This window comes from Argentina silus (assembly GCF_951799395.1).
Source record: "Argentina silus genome assembly, chromosome: 12".
Taxonomy (NCBI): domain Eukaryota; kingdom Metazoa; phylum Chordata; class Actinopteri; order Argentiniformes; family Argentinidae; genus Argentina; species Argentina silus.
The window spans coordinates 12,226,744-12,250,150 of NC_139666.1; the positions used below are offsets into that span (position 1 = coordinate 12,226,744).

General features: G+C 41.2%; 3 protein-coding genes across 8 annotated transcripts in view; all 3 read right to left on the reverse strand.

Annotated features, from left to right (window-relative positions):
* Positions 1-180: 180 nt before the first annotated feature.
* On the reverse strand, positions 181-12,858 carry stk24a (serine/threonine kinase 24a). Its single transcript, XM_083681609.1, has 11 exons — positions 12,323-12,858; positions 9,072-9,302; positions 5,943-5,999; positions 5,726-5,834; positions 5,392-5,549; positions 4,697-4,882; positions 4,395-4,540; positions 4,076-4,208; positions 3,523-3,591; positions 3,252-3,388; positions 181-3,116 (listed from the first exon to the last, which is right to left on the reverse strand). Exons 1-11 carry the CDS (start codon positions 12,362-12,364, stop codon positions 3,080-3,082), a joined length of 1,305 nt encoding a protein of 434 aa, XP_083537735.1. The 5' UTR covers positions 12,365-12,858; the 3' UTR covers positions 181-3,079.
* A 1,146-nt stretch (positions 12,859-14,004) lies between these two features.
* slc15a1a (solute carrier family 15 member 1a) lies at positions 14,005-20,875 on the reverse strand (the record flags this gene model as incomplete). Its single annotated transcript, XM_083682118.1, has 23 exons — positions 14,005-14,223; positions 14,421-14,528; positions 14,852-14,989; positions 15,082-15,193; positions 15,332-15,439; positions 15,565-15,611; positions 15,729-15,875; positions 16,075-16,194; positions 16,361-16,442; positions 16,671-16,759; positions 16,846-16,878; positions 16,960-17,004; positions 17,152-17,241; positions 17,343-17,429; positions 17,557-17,639; positions 17,774-17,857; positions 18,000-18,090; positions 18,277-18,376; positions 18,509-18,628; positions 18,826-18,967; positions 19,097-19,178; positions 20,431-20,492; positions 20,869-20,875. The coding sequence occupies 23 exons, from the start codon at positions 20,873-20,875 to the stop codon at positions 14,005-14,007; spliced, it is 2,196 nt and encodes a 731-aa protein (XP_083538244.1).
* Positions 20,876-21,185: 310 nt separating this feature from the next.
* Positions 21,186-23,407, reverse strand: part of LOC310813402 (dedicator of cytokinesis protein 9) — a 74,271-nt gene continuing 72,049 nt past the window's right edge. For all 6 annotated transcript variants that reach the window (XM_083682378.1, XM_083682376.1, XM_083682377.1 and 3 more), the window contains exons 50-53: positions 23,199-23,389; positions 22,961-23,061; positions 22,710-22,848; positions 21,186-22,418 (exon numbers count right to left, since the gene is read on the reverse strand). In XM_083682378.1, the coding sequence (XP_083538504.1) occupies positions 22,293-22,418; positions 22,710-22,848; positions 22,961-23,061; positions 23,199-23,389 (557 nt within the window). In that variant the 3' untranslated portion in view covers positions 21,186-22,292. The remainder of the gene's footprint in view (positions 22,419-22,709; positions 22,849-22,960; positions 23,062-23,198; positions 23,390-23,407) is intronic.

Genomic DNA, 23,407 nt, shown 5'->3' on the forward strand with positions numbered 1-23,407 from the left:
AGGAAACTTAGGGGTATATCCCTTTGAGGGATTAAGAGTGCATAATAGGCAAATGTTGCCAATTTATTTCTCTAGGTGTGTGTCTTAGGGACAGCATACAAATCATTTGCACTCGACTGCTGTTGCAATATTCATAGTACTAATCAAACAATCGCACGCCACACAAAGAACCAATTTAAACTTGCATTAGATTTTTATTTTTCTTAATCACTTGAAAGCTTACAAGGAGTCCAATACCTTGGTGTTGAGTGACATAAGCAAGGATTATATACAGGACTATAAACTGTCAGCAATGTTACAGAAAATGAAATTTACATGTTATAATGTGATGGCTATCCCATCATTAATAACAATAAACAGACCAGATTGTATTCATTCTATACTATAATACTGTTCTTTTGAGTTATAAAAATAGTCTTGTTCCATAGAATATACCTGTGCTGAGAAATGTGTCCTGATGACCTCACTGCTTTATTGCCATACTCACAAAAGGTACAGTAGTAATCATGTAAGAAATGACAACATCAAATCATGGCCAAGTACCATTTTTCCTTAAATCCTTAAGAAACGCTTAGAAAGTGCAACACAGATAAAGAATCAAACTGGACAGTCTCCACAAGGTGCAAATTACAAATCAGAAAAGATAGGGGGAGAAAATACATGGCACTTTCATGTGACAAAAAATGGGATAAATGGAAAGAGACACAGGTTCAGTCAATTGTTGGCAAACGGTTCAACAGAAAAACTCTTAGAAGATACAAACAAGGTATCATTTGAAATATGTCAAGTACTCGTAGAATGTTATAGTGGGAATGTTTTTGTTCTCTCCAAGATAATGAGTAAAACTAAAACATGAAAAAACATTTATCTACATGCTGTGCACTAAAAAATAACTTGCTATTGAGAGACAGAAAACCAAAGGATGTATTTGAGCATCAAGGGAGAGTATTAAAAAGAGGGCTACTTAACTTGATTGCATTTGGATTTTGGACTAACTTTATGCAGGCGACTTCAACCCCAATGCCCAAAACTTAAGAGGAAAAACATTCACTGATGACAAGCTCAATCAGGGCTGAACACGTTAGAAAAGAAAAGAATTGTCCTGAAGGAAAGGTTCCTTTTAACAGCTGAAACCCATTTGGAGACCAACTGTAGTTTTGAATTGGTATGCTTAATGAAACCTTATCAGCTATCTGACCCCATGTAAAATATAAATATGCAGTTGAAACTCTCAAACATGTGTGGAAATCAATTGTTCATTTGTCCATGCTGTCATGGCTTGGGATTAAAAGTTCACCACCTTGCTAAGATTCCCTTATTTGAATCGTTATTGCTGCATACATGTCTTGATAGCTGCAGGATCTCTACCAATTACAAAAGAGGACAAATTCAACTTAAGCCAAAAAAGAAAACGCTTGGCTCAAATCTTTAAAGCTGTGAGACTCTACACCACACACTGCACAGACGCTAAGGCTGATTATAACACTCTCGGTCCAGGACAGCTTGTTCCTCCAGTCCTGTAGTATGCTACAACGCATACTGTGCAGGGTCAATTCACAGGAGTTATTTTATCATGCACATTCATTTGAAACTACACTGAGTCAATAGCAGCAGAGAAGTGTAGTCGGTTTCCCAATGGCTGCTGGCTTTATGCTACTTTTTATATTCTACAAGCAGCGACGTCGTCTAGTATTATGCACTGTGAATCTGTTCAACTAAACCTCATGTGCATCAATCCAAATTACAGGGCATAATGTGTTCCACTGTACTAACTCCGTGGAGTCCGAGCTGTGCTGCTTCAGGTGGACAGTTGTCGTATTTAGCATGACACATACCTATACAATAATTCTCATGCTACTGTCTTATGGCTACAATAAAAGGCATTTGTTTCGAAGTGCAATTCAAGCTGTTGGTACACTGAGGAAATATATTGTACCACTGCAGTTCCCAGGAAGACTTGAGTCTGTTGAGGATGAAGTAGTTGAACTTACTGCTATGTAAAAAGGAGAGGATGGGTGAATCCTCATCGAAAACTGACGGAAATGGGTCTGGGAACATAGCATCCAGTGTGTAGACTGGAAAAGGTTTGATGTGGTCCAGCCTTTAGTTTTCATGGCATCATCTGCTTTGCAATGACAGCCATACTATGGAGTGTGAAATCAAAGATCAAGAGCATTTAATAAACAGGAGTATCAATCAACATGAAAACAGGACAGGTCAGCCATTTCCATAGAATAGATGAGTCCTTGAAGAAAACGGTTTAAAACAAGAGGAAATCCAAGATTGAAATACAAAAGAACAAGTGATAAAGGCAAGGCAATCTCAGTTATGGCCATTTATGTCTCTCTTTAAATATTTACCTTTTCTAACAGTATCTACAGAAGCATTTGGCCATTTTGTACACAGTGATTCCTTTACGTACACTCCATTACTGTACTTCTCAATATCTGTAAAAATGAGCCTATTTACACGTTTGTACAGCCATCCAACAAGAGCTCTCTCCATCTCCCAGAGGACCCCATCCACTTAAAGCAGGATACCTGAGTTTTCAAAAGAATGCTGCAATCTCCATAGCATCAATCTCCACTGCACATTTCACAGAATATCAAGGGAGATGCTCACACACCCGTGCGCGCGCGCACACACACACACGCACATCCACACATACACACTTAAGAAAGTTAGATACTCTCTGAAAGGCTGCCGATAATACACCCTAAGAAATAAGCCTCCACAATTTTTGTATCAATGGTCCTTTCAGAGGGATCGTGAAACCTCCCTGCTAAAATAAACTGCACTCATGTTGAAGGTATTGAGAAGAGATGTCTTACAGCAGGCGGAAGTCAGTGGCAGCTAATCGACAGACCACTGACCGTCCCCAATACAACTCTCCCCAATAGGTCTGCATGGACAAATGGAGCTACAGAGTAGCTATAGAGTAGGTGGAGGTTTGCTTTAGGCTGAATGAGTGATGGAGACCTTCCTGGGAGACTTCATATTGGCTCTTGATGTCAGAGGCGATGGCCTGACTGCTGCCAGAAGGGTGGGAGGTGAGGGGGTTCACTGGACATAGTAGTTCTCAGTGGGACGAGGCGGCGGCCCTGGGCAGAGAGAACCTGCAAGAGCAAAGGAACATCAAAAATGTATGATTAACAATCTAGATGGAGGTGTGAGAAACAATCCCAGTATGTGACCCAATGGTAGAACAAAATGAAAGTGTATAAAAGTAGAAACTTTGAAACTGCCATTACCTCTGAAGTCTCTGCACTAGTTCAGACACCAGGGAGTCAGAGATCCCAGGATACGAGTCCTCGGCCAGGAATATGGCCTCTCTCAGCTCCTCCACACCCTCGGGCTTGCCATTGCTGGCCTCGCCCTTCTCTTTCAACTGCAAGGGAGGGGGACATGGTTTACCTGATCAACAAAATACACATGCAAGTGTGGCTGTAGCCTAAAATAGTCACAATTCATCAAACAAGCATATAAAACAGTTAACAGTGAACATTAATATCATGTTCTTACCTCAGAAAACAAAGGGGTAATGATAGTAGAAATGCTCTGTGACAAAGGCCTCTTTGGACTGTCTTGCACCTGAAAAGAACATTTAAGGTAAATGGGAGAATTCATCAAGGACAAGTAGTAAGCATCAGCACATGTCTCAGTCAATGAAGTGACCAGCACTGAAAAAATAAATGAAAAAAAAAGCTGAAAAGTGCACTCAAGGCAATCATCAATGAAAAGCAATTTCTAGAATCAACTCAACTGCAAAACATGGTGCTGTCATTCACTGACTAGGTTTTTCAGCAAAAGAGACACCACATGAAAACGGCCTATAACCACTTCCTGGAAAAACTCTTGATTTCGGTAAACTAAAACTGAAACGAGCAAGTATCCCCTGTGAAAATGCTCTGTGCTTAAGTCAGAATATACAATGTGAGGATGTGAAACGCACAGAACAGAAGGCATTTTGTCATCAACTAATCTCATTTGGTTCTCTGACCTGACTGACTGTGTGACGTTGCATGGGCCTGTAGCATTCACTAGTGCGATGTAGCATTCACTAGGGCTCTCCTACCTTGTTCCTCTCCAGCTCATCAGGCTGGGCCGCTCCATTCAGAAATTTCTTGGGGTCCTTCTCCCTGATGGTGTTGAAGATCCAGTTATCGTTTCCAGAGTCATTGCCTCCAGACGCCTGGCCATCTTGCTCCCTGACATTGTGACAACCTTTTAGCAACCTCACATGAACACACAGCACAGGCCTACCCAAGAAAACACATCTGTGACAAACTTCTCTCCCTACACACAAGCGAATGAATGGTCTCAACACATTCTGCTGAATAACACTAGAGAGATTGTGAAGGATAAGTTGAGAATGCTCATCGACATCGACTTACGAGTCTGACTCTTCTGAGCTAGATTCATCCCGAGACTGCTCTGCTTTCCACCTCTTGTACTTATCGACCAGGTCTGCAAGGTATGAGGTCTTTTTGGCGTGCCGTATGATCAGCTTGTGTTTCAACAGCTCTTTGGCAGTTGGCCTCTGAGGAGGAGAGAGTCCGAGCAGTGCTATGATTTGATATTTACAAGGCAATGTCTATTGTACACAGACGTTGGAACTGTACTACAGAGAAATATGCATCACATGTAGCTGAACTAATGCACATTTGAACTCAATTCCTCTCCAAACTCTACTTACAAAGCTGGGCTCTTTGTTCAAACAGGCTTCTATAAATTCTTTGAGTGGTTTGCTGTAGTTTCCTTCCAGTGTGGGCGGGTTGTTCTTTGGGATGAGGAATAAGACTTTCATGGGGTGGAGCTCAGAGTGGGGCGGCTCTCCTTTGGCCAGCTCTATCGCTGTTATGCCTAGCGACCAGATATCTGCCTGTAAAACACACACAATTTCACAAAAACAGGCTAAGAAATATTTGAGAACTAAGTCATGAGTGCCATACTTCCCCTGTTCACCTACAACTTAAAAAGCAATAACAAACACGGACGATGACGTTACAAGCACTGCAACAGCCCCATTAACTGGGAGACTCTATTTAAGGAACGTCTGTCAAAGCTAGGAGGAGAATGTGGTGTTTTTGGTTAGCAACATGGTGACTCACATGTTGTGGCTGTTCCTAATGTGTCATTTCCATTTGTGTCCACTGGCTCAGAATGAGCTCACATGAGGTGAGAGGGCAGACGCCCATGCTACTTCTGCAATACCTCTATACAGTTCTCAAGAGAACTAATATTCCATAGGCTACATGACTCCATCACAACATACAGTTAGGATTCAGTATTTGTGACATTCCTAAATGCTTTTGCTATACAAGGTGCACCTATGAACTAAGGTTCCATCTTAACCTTGAATCTAAAGAGGCAGACTGAGATCATACAGACCTTTGAATCATAGGCAGATTGTTTTATGACTTCAGGTGCCATCCAGAAGGGAGTGCCTACGAATGTGTTCCTCTTTATCTGTGTGTCTGTTAACTGGCCCGCCACTCCAAAGTCTGCCAGCTTCACATCTCCCTGCTCTGATAGCAAGACGTTAGCGGCTGTGGGGAAGAAGAAAAACACATACAGGCCATGAGATTCACAATGTTGAGCTCAAGTCTCCAGGCAATTCACGCCTCATAGCTCAAATGTATCATTAATCTAAACATATATTTTTTTTAATAAGAAACCAGTATCAGTCTGTCCTAACACCTTTGGCCACTGCATTGTTTAATACCTTTGATATCTCTGTGGATCTTTTTTTCAGAGTGCAAGTACTCAAGCCCCTTCAGGATCTCTCTGAGTATTGTAGCAATCTGGGATTCATCCAAGGCACCAGGCTCCAACTGGAAAAGAGGGAATGCTTGTCTAAAAGTTCTTACTGAATTAACGTTAAGTTACTCACAGGGTCCATTTGGGATTGGGTAAAAAAAGAAAAAAAGAAGTTTACTTACCAAATCCAGAGCTGATCCTCCCCCTAAATATTCCATAATAATCCATAATTTTGTATCCTAATAACAAAGGGAGAACACTGTTACTGTAGGAAACCATTGACAAAAATATAGCCTAGACCTGCACAGTTAGGCCAATGGTTTTGGATCATACTGGAAGACTGGAGGAGTTCATGGAATAGCATAGTCAAGAAATTGCTTCCCTCCTATTTAAAGTATTTGTGCATTACTCCTACTTCCCCGCAAAAACGTGATGAGTATTTATTTTATTGTTTTCATCATTTAGTATTTTAAATAGCTGCTTTTGTGTGCACCTATTTTTCCTCTGGCCACCAAAGCAAGGAATCGAGGAGCGTGGCCTTGTTCGATAGCTGGTAGCTAGCATAACCCTACATCTAAATGTATCATGCTGGCTAGCTAGCAAGCTACCTTACCTAGTAAATCTGGCCACGTCTTGAACAAATCAGAGACTGTTTTAAGCGTGATTTATCGGAATATGAGCTTAGAAAACTATGGTTTTCAATGCACAGACACTTTAATGCTAATAGTGTCTCTATTCACTTTCACTGTGCTGGAGGGAAAAGAGCCCGAAGGGACCAATCAGCACCTGGCCACATGAGTGATCACATTAGATATAGATATGTCACTGTATAAAGATTCCAGGACCATGTGCAGTTCAATAATGAACCATTGTAAATGTACTTTGAAGGGGGAAATTAAGCACCATGAACTCTCTGGGCTTTCATGAGGAGTAGGCTAGTGTAAGCCTGAGGCCTAGCAAGTCATCCTACAGCGGAATTACACATTCTACACTAGCAGCAGTTTGGAAGAGGTCATAGTACGGTATTTCACATAAGCAGACTTGCCTCAAGCCATAGAACAACACCTAATGAGGTCATACATCACATGAGCACCATATAGGCTTCTTTATGGAACTATTATTATTACGATTATAAACCACAAGTAAAAAAGAGCAATCAGACTCTTTCTCCTTGTGATCCACAAATCTTGTCTCCACCCAAGCCTTTTTGAATATCATCCATCTTTGATTCATTCTGTGGTGAGGACAGAGGACACAGCGCAGCAGTCACGCCTGGCACACACACCAGCACTTATCCTCAGTATGGGAGCAGATCATTTCATATGGAACCCATAACACAACAGTACAGTATGTGGGGCAGAACTAATGGGCACTTCACTAAGCTCTTCACATGGGAGCTAACCCCTCTTTGCACCGCCGTCTTAGGGAGGGAAACAAGCAAGCCCCTTAGTGAGAGAAGACATGAGAGGAACACACAAGCTCTCAATACCCTCCACCAGACAGAGCACTCTAGGCTGATGTCAGGAGTATCTTCTAGGTGGTAACATTCACAATGTCTCAGATGCTGGTGCAAACATCACATAACCTCACACACACACACACACACACACACACACACACACACACACACACACACACACACACCCACCCAGATATTAGATAAGGGTGAACCTCAATTTTTTTCTTCTTCTCTCCAAATACTGCAATTTTTTCTAACCGACCATGGCAAAAAATGCAGTATGGACCTTTTAGACTAAAGTCTGGAACTTCAAGGATAATACCTAGACTAAAATGAATTATAAATTAGCCAAATTGTGACAACTGTTGACTGTAACATAAGGCAGTTCTGCATGAAGATGTTTTTTTTCTAAATGGCTGCATGGCTATGCCTGCTGTAGAGCTGATTTAGATATACTCCTTTTAGATGGGTAATCATTTAGGTCAGTGTGTGGGTAAGTATGGCCACAGGCCTCTGTCTGCAGCTCGAACACAGACAGGCAGGCAGGCAGGCAGGCAGGCAGATACATACACACACAAACAAACAAACAAACAAACAAACAAGGTAAACCAGCCTCATGTCTTGAATGAGCACATTTCCCCCCAAGTCTAGAAAATGTCAGTTAGTTAGATAGTGCCGGTGTTGGGATATATCCGACTCGGGTGCTCAGATGCTGCGCATGTTGTCATTTCGGGTTTTTGATATTGCACAATAATCAGAATTATGAGTGCATCTGTATTTAATGGAGAGATTTTCTGTGGGCAAGGGATTTTGTCTGTACAGTGCAATTCATTACGATCAGGTCTCCAAGTTGCGGAAGAATTACACGCTTAATATGAGTGTTTGTTTGCTGTTCAGTGTTCAGAAAGTAAGTCTATATAGGCCTATGCCATGACAATCAAAGAGTGGAAACAAAGTGAATTATAGAATCCAGCATTTTATACCGTAAACTGCATCAACAAATCAACAGCATCTCAATCTATGACATTTATCTCGACATGGCCTCCAGCTGCCTTGGCTACAGTTCTAGGCTACAGGTTAACAGTCTGGCTGAGGGAATATTAGCAGAGCCAGGCTGTTGCTTGGTGCAGGGTTCTCCAGTCCTGGGTACGGCTTTCTGTCTGTGAGGCGTCCTCCTGGTCTCTGTGAGAGCGGATGTTGGGTGTGAGTCGCAAAAGCCAGCGCTCTGAGACCTACAGTAGCACCTGCTGCCTGCCTCTGTCACGCACGCAAGCCTCTTTCCTCCACATCCACCCGTCAGCACAACTGGAGCCGACAGCCCACTGGCATTCTCCCCCACCGGCCCTAAATACCACCAACACTACATGCTCTGTAAGAGCCACTTAAGTGCCCATCACATGTAAGCATGCTCCACGTTTATTTAAAACGTATGGTTTCCAACCAAGGGTGGGGACATAATGCAATCCCCACACAGTCAACAAAGGGTCTCCACAGAGCCAAAATCTCTGTTTTTCATGGTTTTACTGTCCTTACATGTAATTGCCTGCCTGTTACCCAGCACCAAACCATGCCATAATGCTCAGACACATTTAATGGGAGCCTTGTCCCATTGTCTGTATGAATGATTTATTGACCCACATACAGTTGTCTGTAATTGTTTGCGTAAACACACTGACACCAAAACCATACCAAGCATAAACCATGACACATTAAGCACTGCATGATATTTGGACTTGTGTATTTGTTGTTGACATGCCTAACAGTGAATTTTATGTCTTTAAAGAAAAACAAATGAAAACCTAGGCCTAGTTTTCCCCATGCCATTTCCTAAACTGTAATTTGGTCAGCTTACCTTGAGATATGATCCATAGTATTTTGTTACAAAGGGACTGTCACACTGGCTGAGAACTGTGATTTCCTGTTGAATGTCTTCTATTTCATCCTCTGCCTCCTCAAGGTCAATAGTCTTAATTGCCACAACTTTCTGAGTCCGATTGTCAATGCCTTTGAAAACTTCTCCAAAAGAGCCTTTCCCTATCTTCTCCAGCTTGGTGAACAGCTCCTCCGGATCAGCTTTATAATTCTGTGGGAGAGAGAGAGAAATAAGAGTAGTTGAGTGAAAACAGAGAGCAGGCAGGTAGGAGGACACAGACAGAGCAATGCCATTTAATCAATTGTTTAAGAAATTAGTTTTACAGATAAAACTATCTAGGCCTCGGCTATTTTAAGAATGGTAGACTTATGTGAGAAATGTTTATAGCTTGGCTGGTTTCGGGCCTAAGTATAAAAGGTTTCATTTCTGAGTGATGAGGTAAAAACGAAAGCAGTTTTTCTGTCGAGAGGCATATCTAAACTTGACATCGGTTTGTGTAGCAATCATGTCTATTTATGACATCTGCTATGTAGGCTCGAAGGCATTCTGATGTAGGCCTTGGCCTTATCTTATGACAGAAGACTCAAGGTAAAGTGCTATCACATCAACCAGGCCAGATTCACTGTGACATGTGTTCGCCAGGCACTAGGAGGTTGCAAAGCCAAAGGTGCCTCACTCTTAAAGATAATTATGTTGTGCAAGGCCCTCAAGCTATGCATTTACAACCTTGTGGTGTGTGAACACATAGCCTGGGCCTAGGCTACAGAATAGCTTTGCAAGATTTGCACAATTAGCCCTACATTGTTACATAGCAAAACTATTAGCCCCGCATTTAGTTCCTTATGCTTCACTAGGCCAGTCATGGAATGCTATAATACAAAGGAATGTGACAGAGGGTTAAAGCTTGTACTATAGTCCTAAAGCGGCAAGCAATATAACATCATTATAGGCTACCCCTTTAAAACTCAAGCCGTTTGGGGAATTAATTCCCAACACCCATAACATCAGATAGCTGAACAGCACCACTAATCCCATGGCTTTCATTTTTGCCTTGTTGACAAACAAAGCAGTCTTTCACACTTTCTCTCTGATAGCAGTTCAGGCTAACCTGCTTCTATCATGTTGTGGCAAAAATGTGAGGCCTACGCCTCTATGCAACTATGGATAAGACATATGTACAAGGACATTGCACCTTGCCCAGTCAGATTGTGGAGCACCATCCCCACCCACACACACAATAGCCAGATGTAGTGAAGCATAATTCATATCAACAGCGAGAGAATAGGAGAGTGAATAGCTTGGAGCATATGTACAGTGAAAAATGACACCACCTCCTCTGACTAAATGACCCTAATTTTCCCTATGGCCCACAAAGGAGGGAATGATGCTCTTCATACTTGCCATTCCAATTCACTTCCTGCACTGCAACAATTAAGAGCCTGAAGGATGAGCCTATTTGTTGCAGTTTAATATGTCGTTCCATAATTTGCATGACTAAAATATGGTGAAGGAACATGTTCCAGTCATAATACATACTGATTTATCAGGGAATGGTGTCCAATTAATTTCAATGGAGGCATAGCGATTGCGTAGGCCTATTTTAATACCCATAAGGGAAATTCTTGTGAGTGAAGTAACTTGATTTGCTTGAGATACAATTATGGCTTAATTAACTAGATAAACTACTGCTTTCATCATAACCCACTAGAGAATTTTGTAAATCTGCTCCTAATGTATGATAAAAACCAAAACACCAGTTTCCACATTAAATTTCAAATCTGTTCTTCCACAACATGAAAATAATGTGTGTAGGCTATTTTTCTTTTATTTAGTGTAGACAGACAGAAACTAGAGGGGGAGAGAGACAACAGCACAGAAGATGTTGAGGCTGTTAAGGGGGGAGTGAAGAAGATTAAAGCACGGCAAAATATAGCAAACAAAAGCCTGTCACAACACCAGAGTGGTCATCCAGGTGAAAATCATCATGTTGAGTCTGACCTCTGTAGTGACAATGGGAAAAACAACACGGGCACTGTGACTACAGATTCCACATGCTGGGAACTCACTTGCTGTTTCAACAGTCAGCAGGTTTATCACGACTGCTAAAGCTGCCTGAACCTCCCTCTAAAAGCATGCGTTTGATCCTCTCCCAGCTGCACCACCCAATTGTGTGGTCTACTGCAGTCAGCCTGCGCCCTGAGGCTCATCGGCTCCCCCCCCCCCCGCCCCCATATAGAGACACTCCACATCTCCCTCCGCTCTCCTCACTCCAACCCCGTGTTTGGCTGAGCGTGAACCAGGTTGTCACTATTCAGAAGAGAACAGCACTGTACGTGGTGAAACATGGCTCTATTCATGCACCCCAAGGCTATGCTGGCCCATGACATTTCCAGTCATATGTCCACTGTCTGAGTGGGGAAATGACCAAGTGACCTAGTTTGCAATAAGTCATCTACTGGAAGCGCTTTTGTCGGCTGGCTGCACTGAAAAATTCCAAGTATGTTTAAGCTGAATTTATTTTCTCTGTTGCCTCACAATTGGCAGACACCTCAGAAACATGCATGTGTTATGTTTTTTTTCCAATAGACTTTATTATACAATGTTGATAGGACCCAACAAGGTCTATTTCCAACACATTACCCTAAATAAAGCGCTCTTGGACCAGAATACTGCTGTTCTGATAACAATAACACCACTGAAAAAATGTGTTGTTCTACAACTTATGAACTTAAAAAATAAGTGTGGCTTAGTGCACAACTAAAGGAAACATTTGTTGACATGATTTGGAAAAGGTGCATCAAGATTTGTGGATCACACTCCACATTAGTCTACTTTTATTTGGCATAATTACTACATCTAAACAGTTGACAGGTTGCAATGACGGCAGATGTTCAGCTGTCTACCCATGAATGGCAGCAAGACAGACAGCACCACACGAGGCCAATCTGGCCACATCTCTGCTCATAGATTGGAGTCATCACTGAGCCGAAGATTATTTTCTGATAGAAATAATGCACAATGTCTTACCACAACTACTTCGAGCTAATTAACTGAGATTGAGACACACACACACACAGACAGATAGACAGACACACACACACGTAAAGTGCATGTGAACATCACAATAATTTACACATGCCATCTCTAAGGTATTGTAATAACTTGTCAGTAACTTGACATTTGTGATATATTAACCACTTAATGTGCAGAGAGACGGTGAACTAACTTACCTGCATCCCAGGCAGGCCACTCTGAACTGGAGAGTGAGCCATGTCGTCAGATCAAATGTAAATCAGCTAAATTCTCACTGAAGCTGACGCCACTTACTTTGCTAGCTGGCTGGCTAGCCCAAATCGGATGCGAATAATAGCCAGCTAACTAAGTACTCAATGTACAGTTAACAAACAGCGAAATCTTGCCTTGTATGAATTGACCGAATTTGCAAAAAACTACGATCATTGAATCAGCTCCAAAACACTTGCTTGGCTTGGTAGTTAACTAGCTACGCTGTCTTGCTGGCTTTAGCTGCAATGTGTGTCTTCCGCAGATAGTTAGCTGGCAAGCTAGCTGGCTAACGCTTGCTAACAAAATCTTGAGCCGAGGTGCACAGACTCTGTGCTCCCTCAGCACAAATCTGACCAGTTATCAATGTTTTCGAGAATATCCAGTGAACAATATGGACAATAAAACTTGAATAAATGTATATTTTGAAGCGAGTTGTATCATTTGTTGTCCTGTCCTCATCACTTTTCTCTATTGCCCTCCGCCATCTTGATTGCTGTCATTCTAACATTGAAGGCGACCAATCACACTGGAGAAAAAACTACAGCCTTTCACGTGTCGTCATAGAAAAAAGGGACGCCATCTACATCTATCCTTCAGTAAAAATTGTGCAATAACTTTTTTTCCAATGACAAAATGATTATGCTTAGTCCTATGTGTGAGCATGTGTCTTGGCCCAATATAATCTAGCGTTTATACATTCTAGTTTTAAAAATGTTGATTAGAATAGTTACAAATCAGGTGTTCATACGAGATAGAAATCATCATTACAGTTGTAAATACTCACTTTGACACCTTTATAGTGTCTTACAGTCATGCATCATATTTTCAGATGTATCTTCTTTTGAAATCACAGAGGCCAGCTGTTATTAGGCCTAGGACCTGACCAAGGCCAGATAATAGTCCCGTGAGGCCCCTGGGCACATGTCTTTTGGATGCCCCCCCTCCCATATTGGTGTCTTTTAGCCTTCCTCCTTGCAAAATCACCCACTAGATCGTCAAAATCTAGCTGTCTGACAAGGTAACAACCTTGTGGCAAAACACTTTTGATTAATTAATGTATGTAGTATTTCATTGTGTTGTATATTTAAAGTGTTGTTTTGTAATCATATTTGTATTGTAGACAGGGCACACCTGTGTCTCTCTGGATAAATAAAGGTTAAATAAAAATATTTGTGGTGGCTACATAGTGATCCAACCAGATCTAATTGTGTAACAAACAAAAAACATTAATCATATACAGATATACAGATCTTGGGACATTAAGATGTTTTCACTTCATCTTGCAATAAAAGAGAAATTGCATATTTTATTTGCAATGGTTTCAATGTTGCACAGCTGAGAGGTTTATAACAAGACTGGAATTGTATGTATTCCACCAAATGTAAAAATATCTTTTCTAAATCCACACTTGGCACAGTTATGTTAAACACATCAAAATTACAATATAATACAACTGGTATTTCTCTTTGCTTACACGTACACGTACAAGTACAAGTACGATTACATGCACACACACACGCACACACACACACACACACACAGTCACTTAAAAAAACAGAAACAGGTTCATGGCTAAATAATCAAACAAAGTAAATTTATAGAGAGGGAATGGGGAATTTTCAGCTGTTTACATTTTGGTCATTTTGCATTCATCCTCATCATGTTGCTCAATGGAGTCTTTCTTTTCCATCTGGAATTTTTCTATCTCAGGTTGTTCATTATCATCTTTTTTCTTGAACTGGGCCTCAATCTCTGCAGGGTCTATGTAGGTATAAAAGTAGGCCATGATGGAGAAGATAACACAGACCGCCACAAGGAGGGAGGCGAAGAGGAGGAACTCTGCCCACTATCAGAGAGAAGAACACAGGTGTGACAAACATCTCAAATATTTATCTCCACAGATCTGGCCATTAAGTACACACACTCTATGATTGGTCGACACTCAAAAATGTCAACATTCAACTCTTTCCTTGGGTTAGGGTTACAATGAGAGAATGTCCCTGGGATGACATTTAGTGTGGGAGAGTTATCTGTGCACTGTACCTGTTCTTCGATCTGTCCAATCTCAGCAACAATCAGCACAATAAAGTTGCCGATGGCCACGGTGAAGAGCCAGCCTGCTTGCAGCACTGCCTTCATGTTGCTAGGTGCCTTTGGAAAAAAAGATTGTGAATGACGCTGTGAACTACATAAGAAGTAGCCTATGATCATCATAATTGATGGGGTCTCTTGACCCATCACTCCACAACTCAAATTTGAAAATATAATTTATATGTATGTACAGTATATTCCTCACTTGTTATGCAAGTGTTATGACCCGCTATGACCATATATACTGAAAAATGTATGCACTCACTGCAATGTAAGTCGCTTTGGATAAAAGCGTCAGCTAAATGGCATATATTATGCAATATTAGAGCAAAGGTTCCACACAGAGACTACCAAATGACTGTCTAGTTAGGGTGAGCCTTTACCTGCGAGTAGGAGAACGCCAGACCAGTAACAGAGAATACCACCTCACCACAAGTAATGAGGAAGTACTGTGGGATTTGCCAGGCCATGTGAAAGGAGTTGGGCTGGATGTCTTCAGCCTCAGAAATTGATTCTGCGCACTATACAAAAGAGACATGAAGCATATCTGTGACCTACTGGAGAGGATTATGAGATTTTGAATTACATATGTAGTAGCTGGAGTGAAACTTACATTTGAATTCCAGGTGAAAGAGCTTGGGACGAAGAGAGTGAAAGAGCTTCCGAATCCAAATTCTCTGGTGTATGCACAGCTTTCAACACCGTTTGAGATACTGAAGGTGGTTCTGATGATGAAAAGAAAAAAGTTGATTAGATGTGTTTGTAATGGTCAATCTTATAACAAATAATGTAGGGGATATAGCTGCTCTTAACCAGGATGTATATAAGCAGATATAATATTCATTGTCAAGTAGAACCCTTACTTTCCATGTGGTATGAGAGAGTAGTTGGAATAAAAGTTGGACTCAATGCTTCCAAAGTTGACTGCACCCGTTGACACATTCAGTGCTGTGTCCATCCCATTAACAAATCTGGAAATAAAATGAAAGTTTATTTTCTTTTACCATGAAATGCGACAGTTTACCACACTTTAGGTAGTGGTAACTTAAATTGGCTTACAGTATATGGCAATCAGCCATTAGGACGTTTATCTTACCTGATTGAATTGGCGCCTTCCTCTGGCTTCTGAGTTAAATCATCAGTCTGAAATAGAGGATCAGAACAAATTAATTTAGATTCAATGCTCATGATATTATACGTACGGTAAATAAAAATGCCATTTATATCAATAGGGGGGTGTAACAAAATCTCTGTACTTACAACCACCCAGTTCACCGTGCTGCTGGGGTTTAAAGGAATTAGAAGCGTTTGACGCTTTTCTTTAGCCAGGGAAATGTTCTGAAACACTGCAGTGCCCAATGAAACTATGATGAATTCTTCTTCAAATGTATAGTATTCATCACTAGCCTGAAAAAAAAATGGATGAGATAAGTGAGCACAGTTCCTTAATCAGGTATGAGCTCTTACAAATTATACTAAAACATACTTTGCTCCATTTGAGTGTCCAGAGTCAAATACCTTCAGGACATGATGTCCACATCTTTACAGTTGGTTTTAACTAGTTATTATAAATGTTTGGAGTGTGGAGCCCACCAGGAAATCCTACCTTGGCCCCTGCCAGCACCAATGGTTCATTGTGGGGTAAGGTTACTGTAATGGGGACATTTCCCATGTTCAGTAACTTCAACTGGCTCTGGGAGGATGATGGAAAGTCTGGCAAGGTTTTCTGAAAAAGACACAAGTTATATGTTTGCAAATATGATTAATGTGTGTTGTATCACATATGAAGTGTAGGCATTTGCAGTTCAGAAGGTCAACTCCGCATTTTGCACATCCTCATGATCTAGATTTTCCTTGGTGCTTTAGTGCTGTCACTTCCTGTACACACTTACATCAATCTGGATCTGCACCAGAGCTGCAGCAACAAAGGCCATGGCTGCGAAAAACATGCCCACTGTCATTCTTTTCAAAGGACTGTCAAGGAGAAATTCATGGTTAGATTTCCAAGCATTTGTACGGTTATAGACTACTTCTGCTTTTTCTCAAGCCTCTCATATGCCATCAGTAAGACAATATTATTATTCATGTGGTACTGGAATAGGTTTAATTTAGGAAGAGTGGAGTATGGTTCAATGTATCCCCCCAATCTATAGATCTGTCGCTATACCCAAATAGCTGAAGTTTCCTTGAAGCAGATCTTACCTGAAGTTTAGGCCACATTTCTCTATCAGTGGGTACACCACACTCTCCGTAATAGGTACCAGCGTCAGGATCAAGATAGGGTTGACCATCTGTCAAAAAGAAGGTTCCTAAGGTAAAGAGTATGTTGGGCCAATGGCATAAAACAGTGAGGAACTATGAATTTCCTCTGACTCACCTGCATTTGATCAGGCTGCAAAACAACGATTCCCTGGAAAGAGAAATCTCATTAAGAACATGAACAAAATGTGGAAATAGCCTGCTGACTTTTTGTGTTTTTTGGCCAACTTACAAAGTTACCATCCATGGTGGCGGCCTGGAAAGTCCATCTAGAGCCCTGTGAAGGAGCACAATACAGTATTTCTGGGCCAAAATTACCTAAGGTACAATGTTTTTTGTTTACTGTGAATATAGTGTTAGATTTATTATTTATTGAACATGACATTGTAGTACACAACATTATTTTCTTATGTGTCTATATTACCTTTTGGTCAAATAGTGTCCAGAACATTGGAAGGGGGATGTACAGAAAGAGGACCTTCAACACCATTTTGATCTGAGCAATGAGAAGTTTCTAAAAGGGTAATAAAAGAGACAGAGAATATGAAGTGTTGCTTCTATATTTGAAACAGAACATATCATATTATGTAGAGATACAATGTGCGATAGACATACGTCATATCTTTCTTCAGCCCAGTCCATCCAGTGCACTCTCTTAGGGAACTGGCTGCTCCTATGCCTGAAGCGGTTCTTTGTTGCAAACTGTAAAGAGCAGACACAGATATCATCCTTTCAGAAACACCAGATTTGTCGTACAGTAGATTGCTCGACCCAATCGTTTTTTATGTTGTTGTTGATTGCTGATGTGGGTATTATCTACCATACTTACCCACATACATTTACACACGTCCAGCATGATGTTTCCCTCGGGTTCGGCCTTATAGTACATACCACTGCCGACAATGAACACCACTGTAGGGACAAACAGCAAAACAGTGCCATCAAACTACATACCCCCTATGTGACATCTGAATAACACTGCCAACATCATGGGACAAGGCTGACACTTAGCAGAATGATAGAGAAAACTTTAGGTAGAAACTAACCAAGAGCAACCACCATGAGTGCGGCTGGAACACCAAAGGCCAGAGGGTAACACTGTCGCTGACTGTAGATGCCACAATCCTGGGCTGGAGACACACGGGAGAGTCAACTCTGTCACTAATCCATAGCTTGGTTATGCATAACAAATTGTTATTCTTATGTGTTAGGTACCAGACAGGTACCTGTGTTTCAGGTATTGAAATCTGCCCCTCCAGCTGCTCAACATACCTCTGAGAATAGGTGTGATAATGGTAGACAGGAGACTCCCAGCATTGATGCATAGGTAGAAGACAGAGAAGAATGTGCTCCTCTGTTTCTCCTGCAAAAAAAAAAAAAAGGTTTAGTAAAGACTGCATTAGTTGTGTGTTCGGAAATTTGATCAGACTAAATTAAAACTCATGTTTTTCTACACTTCATTGTGAGGTTTAGTGGCAGATATTTCCAAGATACACACATAAGAGGCAGTGATACAGTAGTTTTGTGAATACGGACGTATTCTGCTAACCTGGTGGTCTTGAAACTGGTCTCCTCCAAAGGCAGCCACACAGGGTTTGATGCCCCCTGTGCCCAGGGCAATGAGGAACAGACCCACCATGGATAGCGTGCTGATTGAGAAGGGAACATAACTCTGTCAGGCTCATCACTTCTCTTTAGCATTTTCATACATCATGTGTGTGAGTAACTCTCTGAATTAAAAAAGTTCTTGAAGTTGAAAACATAAAGTGAGGACCACTCACACATGCAAGGACATATTGTCTGGTGTCCCGTCTCTGTCTGTGTCAGTGATGTCATGAATAGCGCTGACCGCCAACACAACCTGGCCAATCGCATAGACAATGGATAGGTAGATTATGGTCCTGCAGGAAGGAAAGGTCAAGAAGTTACCAGTGCAGTTTTTGTGTTATATGATGGTTGTGTCATATAGCATACAGTAGTAAGTAATAGTAAACATTCAACAAACATAAATAAATAAATTTAAAAAAAGCTTGTGTAAGCATGAATTCCTGTGCTGTACTTTCATACACTTGTTTTAGAGCTCCAGACAGCCACTCACTTAAACTTGCCCAGCCATGAGTCAGCCACAATGGCCCCCAGTATGGGTGTCAGGTAGCAGAGAGCCACAAAGGCGTGGTAAATGGAGGTGGCCAGGTCATTGTCCCAGCGCAGGAAGTGACTGAAGTACAGCGCCAGCACGGCTGTGGAGAGGCGAGGATGGGGGGGGGGGCCTCAGGTTAGGTATTCAGCACAGCTTCTATACTGTAGCAGTACTGTTGAATACAGTCTTAAAAGTGTTGGAGTCAGATAGAAATGTATTATATTCTCACCACGCATGCCATAGTAGGAGAACCTCTCGCAGAACTCATTTACAACAATGAAGAATATGCTGATGGGATAGCCACAGACCTCCTGGTGGATTGGTGCATTCAAAGAAAAGGGATTAGCAAAACACAGTAATAAGCCTATTCATGTAGGCCAACATCTTGTTTGTAATCATGTATGAATGCTCAAGGTGAAATAGTGATGGTCTTATTGCCAGTGCGAAGTTTTTGCAGAGTTAAGTCAAAAGGCCATGAAAATGCATGGCTATGATATTGAAAATATACATACAGTGCCCTGTGTAAGCAATTTGATAGTGAATCATTTTAACTTCTTTTGACACTATACTCTAAAAGTTTGGATTTTAAATCAAACAATTACTATGTGGTTAAAGTATAGATTCTCAGTTTTTATTTTATGATATTTCTGTACATACTGGTTTCACCATTTAGAAATAACAAATATTTGTATACATAGTCCCCCTAAATTAAGCACTCTGTTTAGTATTTGGTCGACAATCCTTTTCATGCAATAACTGCCTGAAGTTTGTGACCCATTGACCCCCACCAGACGTTGGGTATCTTATTCTGCGGATGGTAGTCCCTGACACATTCATGCCTACCTCCTGGAGAGTGTTCCTGATCTGTGGGTCAGTTGTTTTGGGGTCTTTGGGCATTCACGATAAGTCTTCCATGGCCTACCAGGCATTTGCGATTGCTGAGCTCACCAGTGCTTTCTTTCTTTTTAATGATGTTCCAAACAGTTGTTTTTGGTAAGTCTAAAGCTTTGGCTATATGTTTCTGATAGATTCTGATATTTCAGCCTCATAATGGCTTCCTTGCTTTTCATTGACGTCTCTTTAGTCCTCATGTTGACAGACACTAATAGCAGACTCCAAAGGCAAATGCAAAGTGTATCAATACTAGACAATGACAGCTGTCTTATGCCAAATGATGTGACGGAGCACACCTGTATAACCACGAACACCTGTTGAGCCAATTGTCCCATTACTTTTGATGAGCTGAAAAAATAGGGGGACTATGTATAAAAAATGTTGTCATTTTTAAATGTTAAAACCTATATGTACACAAATACCATAACAATTTAACTTTAACCTCATAGTAATTGTTCGATTTCAAATCCAAACTTTTGGAGTATACTGTAGAGCCAAAAGAATAAAAAATGCTTCACTGTCCCATTACTTATGCAGAGCACTGTATGTTCTAGTCAATAGAGCATAATCAAATGTGCTGTATGTGTTAGATCAACTTGGCGCCCTTCATCTACTGTAGCATTGTTTGAGTTTTTAGTGCATCAAATGGATATCGCACACCAGTCTTACCTTTGACTTGCCTTTCTTAACATCATCCTGGCCTTTTTTAATTTCCTTTTCCTTATCTTCTTCTGTTTAAATAAATAGAACCAATCACCAATATTAAAATGATAGTTTACCCAAATTACAAAATCACGTATTTGGTTCCTTACCTTGAAAGGAGTCGATGAACAAGTACAAACATCAATCCACACTTCTGTTCTGTGTATCTGGGCTCTGTCACTAACCGCAAAGTGTTACTGACTTCAATATGTTTTTTGGTTGAAAACACTAACAGTTAGTGGTTAGTGACAGATAAAAAGAACCAATGTGTGGAATGGAGTCTGTCCCTGTCCATTGACTCCTTTTAGGGTAAGGAACCAAATATGTGATTTTATATAATGTAAAATTGTAATAATTGAATTAAGTTATTGAATCAGTGAATATGCATTTTTCTCTCTGTCTCACCTGTCATGATGGCAGTGTACAGAGACTGCTCCTTATCCTCTCACGTTTAATATCCTTTTGCGATCCTTACAAGGTCTTGGACTTGGAGGTATGGACTTGGTGTTTACGTAACATAGGTTGTTATTAGTCCCTTGGTTAGACTCCCAGCCTGCAGAGGGTGGACTGTGTCCTGGTTTATGGTGTCTTGTGTGGGAATATGAGGGGTAGCACATGTACCTTACATGAGCTCCTAATCAAAGCTAAACTAAAACAACTTTAAGACTGATTCGAGGTTTGTTATTGTACTGTATGAACAAAATGAAACAGGATATCACAGGTGCAGAGAAATAAGTGAATTTTATTTAAAAGAAAAGCATTATGGAACATTTCTGTTTACAGCAGAACAGTGACTTTCTGTTAAATAAAAATAAAAAACCCCATTGCTTCCCAAATATAAAATGATTTCATTAACATTTGAATGAACACTAAAATGGTAAAAGCTTCATATTACTTCCACAGTAGGCCTTGTCTCTGGTTCTACACCTCATCGCTTTGGCAAGAAGGATGAACATAGTCTTTACAGTGTATGAGCCCCCACACAGCAAGATATCTTGCAAAAAGACAAATATTGCACTCCTTTTCTTATATACAAGAATAAACAGCTTGGAATATACTTTTGCAATGGCTTTAAATATTTAAAAATTCCCATTCTAAGACATTTACGTGATTAAGGTTGAATGCTAACATTTTCATAGGAGGCTCTTTTTCAAAGAAGTTGCAGCTTTGTAGAAATATAACAAGTCTTCATGTACAGAGAGATGAACGGCGATGTACGCAGCATATACTGTTTGTCAAGACATCAATATGAGACTCATCAAAGTGGAATACTGTACATACAAAATCACGTTAAGAGTTCAGAGTGGACAACTTATCAAAACAAACAGAGATACAAATGAAACAACAGTAGGGCTGATGGGGGGCTGAAGACATGAGATAAAGACATGCACATGTTTGTTGCTTTAATAAGTATCCCTACAGGGACGTCTCCACAGGAAACACTACACGACAAGCCTGGTCAGACACAGGCCAGGGTGGAGGCTACATGAGAACCTCCGTCAGACAGTCCAAGGTGGAGGATATACAAGTCATGCCTCAGTCATGAGGTACTGTACTACCAGCACCATATCTCCCTTCCCCTCCCCTCCCCTCCCCTCTTCTCCCACTGGACTGTATACAACAGTGAAACAGAAAAGAGCATAGTTCTGTGACATAGCTTATAGGTCAAGCAAGAGAGTGAGAGAGGAGGTTCAAGTCATCAGTATTGTCTCAGTTTAGCTCTGTCCTGTCAGAGCTGACTTGATGATAAGGAGGAGAGAATACAAGCAGGAGTGGGGATGTTGGCATTCGCAGGTGTTCAGGTCAGGGGTCCCCCTTCCCAGTTGGTTTCACACCACGGAGGAGGAGCTGGGGATGCCCTGGATGCTGGCACTGGTGGGCGTGCCACTGATGGCGTTGAAGATGTGCAGCGAGTCTGGAAGAACGCTCTTTATGCCATCTTCTACTGGACTGATCTGGAGGGTAGGGAGGGAAGAAGGGAGATCACAGTGATGTTAGAGGATAGACTAGATCTATTTTAGACAACGTAATAAGAATCATCACAGGTAATTAGACTGTGTTAAAGTTGTTTTACCATCCAATCTGCTCATGTCAGCACAAAGGAAAAACAAGAGGGAAAAATGTTTTATCAATGTCACAAACAAATGATTATAATGCCCTAAAGTTCATAGTCCTCCTTGACAAATATAGCATATACCGAAAATGTACTAATTACTACAATATTTGCCAAGCTTGCTGGTTCTTACTGGCTCGTGCATGATGACGGAGAGTTCTCGGGCCAAATCTCTGTAGTTGGCCTTCATTTCGTCATGATACTCCTGCTGATCCTCTTTGATAAGCCGCTCGTTAATTCCCAGACCATGGCCACACGCCTCCACAAATTGTCTGCTCAGAGATGGGCAGAGGCATACATTGTGTTCAGGGGATTTATGATGATTCAGTGGTGAGGAATTATATTGTGATTTTGACTGGAAATAAATGAGCAGTGAGAACTCACCTGAAGACCTCTTTAAGTTGTTTGACCTTGTTGTCTGGATACTTCTTGGTGCTGGCATCATCTAGGAAAGCCCTGGCATACGCAAGTGGACCAGCGTTTACCTGAAGGTGAAAACAGAACTCATGTCAGATGGTGATGTAGCTGAGAGATATTTGTTTACTGTACATTTATTAGATGACAGATGGGAGGTGTGTGTGTGTGTGTGTGTGTGTGTGTGTGAGAGAACAAAGGTCAGCACCTGGACACTGATGCTGCCCTGTAGTTTGAGCTGTAGGCGGATCATGTCCACTTCACTCGTGGAACACAGCAGTCTCAGCTCTGCCACCCTCTTGCTCATCTCATTGATGGCCACCTCTATGGGGTTCATATCTGTGTGGTGTTGGTACATCACTGCAATGCGCTTCTTCACATAGGGGAAACAGTGTGTAGCTGAGAGAGAGAGAGAGA

Bases quoted from the DNA above. Each gene is read 5' to 3' on its own strand.
- stk24a (XM_083681609.1), bottom strand. From the start codon at position 12,364: ATGGCTCACTCTCCAGTTCAGAGTGGCCTGCCTGGGATGCAG. The intron at 9,303-12,322 runs GTAAGTTAGTTC...TCTCTCCCACAG, and splicing joins GTGGCCTGCCTGGGATGCAG to AATTATAAAGCTGATCCGGA. The intron at 3,117-3,251 runs GTAATGGCAGTT...TTGCTCTTGCAG, and splicing joins CTAGTGCAGAGACTTCAGAG to GTTCTCTCTGCCCAGGGCCG.